Here is a 2,726-nt window from a genome sequence, read left to right on the forward strand (position 1 = left end):
AGGTATATCTAAACATAATGACTCTATCCTTTTTACAAATACTAACAAATATTAATCTTATTAGAAGAATTTATCCCATTCCTAATTGCTTTTTATAATTTTACCATTATTACTTCGCAATTATATTCCAAATCTAAGAAGAATGGTACTCGACGAAAACTTTTGAACAGAATGAAAATTCTTAAATCGAAATTTGAAGTTTGTTAATTGGTTTGATGAATTATTGAGAGGATTAAAACTGAAGGATAAGAAAAGGTAAGAAAAATTGCCATGTTCTCTTTACCAAACATTTATTCTTACAATACCACCGTAAAAATACAATTCAAAATGATATAAAACGCTTCTTTTATTAAAATAGACTTCATAAAAGTAATTTGTATGTTATTTATATATATATATCTACAAAAATTATCTGAAATTCACATCGTGATATTTTCAACGGGGAACAAAGCTACGTTAGTCTGTTGCAAGCAATTCGCGAAACTATTCTCCATTTGTTGTGTCAATGGCGATGACCATAATGGCTCCACAGGATTCAAAAGAACTTCCTCGTTTATATCCTTCTGCCTCGCTGTCGAAAATGATTCCAATTTGTCAAAAATGTACTTCAGTCCCTTCAATAAGCGACTTTCGTTACAAGCATTCGAGGAAACACAATCTAACATAACGACTTTGCTTTTAAGGTCGTTTAACCGAAGCGACACTTTTTGCAACTCGTCCTCCATTTTTGATCTTTGTTGCGCTTCTGTATCCAGCAACGCTTTATTGCTCGATAGTTCCTCCTTCAATTTGAAATTCGACTCGACTAGACTCCATAACTGCGATTCCAAATCTCCAAGTTTCTTCCTTCGACTTTGATCCTCTTTCGGAACTTCTATTTCCTTCGACTGTTTCACTTTTATCTCGAACCTATGGATCTTCTTCCAATGACGTTTCTGCGTTGAATATTTGTTGAGCCTTTCCTGAACAAATTAATATTTTCAAGTTATTAGATGTATAAATATATTTGGGCTTTGTTTAAATTACAGAGAAGCGAAAACCGACAACTCACTGTTCTATTTCGTAAACTTCTTCTACGTTGTTTTATAAGTTCATGAATTCTATTATTTATCAAGTCTCGTCTCATATCTATACGAAATCTTTTCTTCGACGTTATACTTTCAGTCATCTCTCGCCTTCTCTTCAATATCCTCAGTATCATTTGTAAGGTGTTAATAGGTATGCGATTTTCAGTGAGATCTAGCTTCGTAATTCTACTGTTGGTTTGCAAGAGACGAATCATCGTCTCTGCTCCGTGTTTACTGATCCCACAGTGCCTCAGACTCAGCGATCTCAGCCAGACGTCGCTTTTTAACGCATAAACTAACTGCCTCAAGCCGGTGTCCCCGATTTTTGGATTTTGGTTCAGAATCAACGTGTGCAATCCCTGGGGCTGAAGAAAAAGGAGTTCAATAAATTACAATACAATTCTGTTATCTTGAACAATATAATTCACGTCCTGAATGTAGTCTACAGACAGTTATGCAAATTTACATTTTTTGTGAACATAATTGCTGGAATCTAATCACATTAGACTGCAGGTGGAAACTGTATACAAATTTCTTTCACTTTTACTTCAAGTATTACAGCGACTAGTGTATTTTAGATATTTTACATATCTTACAGTGTATCATGTGCATTCTCTACATTGTTACACCTTGAAATGTCTCACAAATGCATAGACATCTGCAGTCTACTAGTTACGGTTACTATAATTTGGACTTGTTATATAAACACGTATCTATAGTCTCTCATAATATACAATAAAGTTGATCACCACCTTCTTGTCAGAATTTTCTTCCGGAGATTGTACAGAGGACTGTTCCCAAACATTCTGCAACAGATCAGCCTTCCTTCTCTTCAAGAACAGGGACAGGCACATGGCACTTCTGTTCGACAGCCGGCAGGACGATAAATTTAATACACACAATTTTGGATTGTTCCTCAAACAGCCCAACAACAAATCACAACCTGAATCAACAAAAGAAGTGGACAATCACTAAAACTATTTCGTAAAAGGTTGACGAATAGCACAAGAGTGACTCGAAATAAAATGCATATAATTTGTGTTTTTAAAGTAAAACATTAGAATACTACTGAGTTAAGGAAAAGATAGTAATATAAAAATTAAAACAATGATTATTACGTGTTAAAAAGTCAGAAAATGATACTAACCGACGTCTCCTATATGACACTTCGTCAAAGATAGATTAATTAGCTTCTCGTTGTTCTTCAAACCGCAACAGAGGATGTTGAGGTACTTGAGAGATAACGGAATCCCATCGAGAGTGATGGAGGTGATGGCGGAAGAAACCCTCGCGCAAACAGCGATGGAGTCGACGAGACAGCGCAACAGGAAGTTAGTGTAGATGACTGGCCTTGCTTGATCCTTTCCTTTGCATCGCCTGGACGTGTCATCAAATGCCAGTCTAGGGTATCAACGTCTTTCTTTTTTGTTTATATTCTAACTTTCTCTATATTATTCATATTGGGAGATTCTGGCCTTTTCCTTCGTTTATCCCTCTCCTCCTGTCTTTCTCCGGCCTTCATTTTGTCCCTCCTCTGGTTCCACATTCCTTTAGATCGTTCCCTTTCCATTTAAATCTCTCTTTTCTCTCTTTCCATTCAGTCCAGGAGATGCAGACCTGCAAGCTTAAACTTTCTGGCAGTAGTATCCGCAAGGAAAA

The 2,726-nt window shown here is 36.2% G+C and overlaps 1 protein-coding gene across 1 annotated transcript; it reads right to left on the reverse strand.

Annotated features, from left to right (window-relative positions):
* Positions 1-278: 278 nt before the first annotated feature.
* LOC100741486 (protein Cep78 homolog) lies at positions 279-2,476 on the reverse strand (the record flags this gene model as incomplete). Its single annotated transcript, XM_012394670.3, has 4 exons — positions 279-962; positions 1,052-1,432; positions 1,820-2,010; positions 2,215-2,476. Coding segments are annotated over 4 exons (1,377 nt in total), but the record flags the coding sequence as incomplete, so codon positions are not given.
* Positions 2,477-2,726: the final 250 nt, after the last annotated feature.

This window comes from Bombus impatiens, unplaced genomic scaffold, assembly GCF_000188095.3.
Source record: "Bombus impatiens unplaced genomic scaffold, BIMP_2.2 scf_0017, whole genome shotgun sequence".
In the NCBI taxonomy this organism is placed as follows: domain Eukaryota; kingdom Metazoa; phylum Arthropoda; class Insecta; order Hymenoptera; family Apidae; genus Bombus; species Bombus impatiens.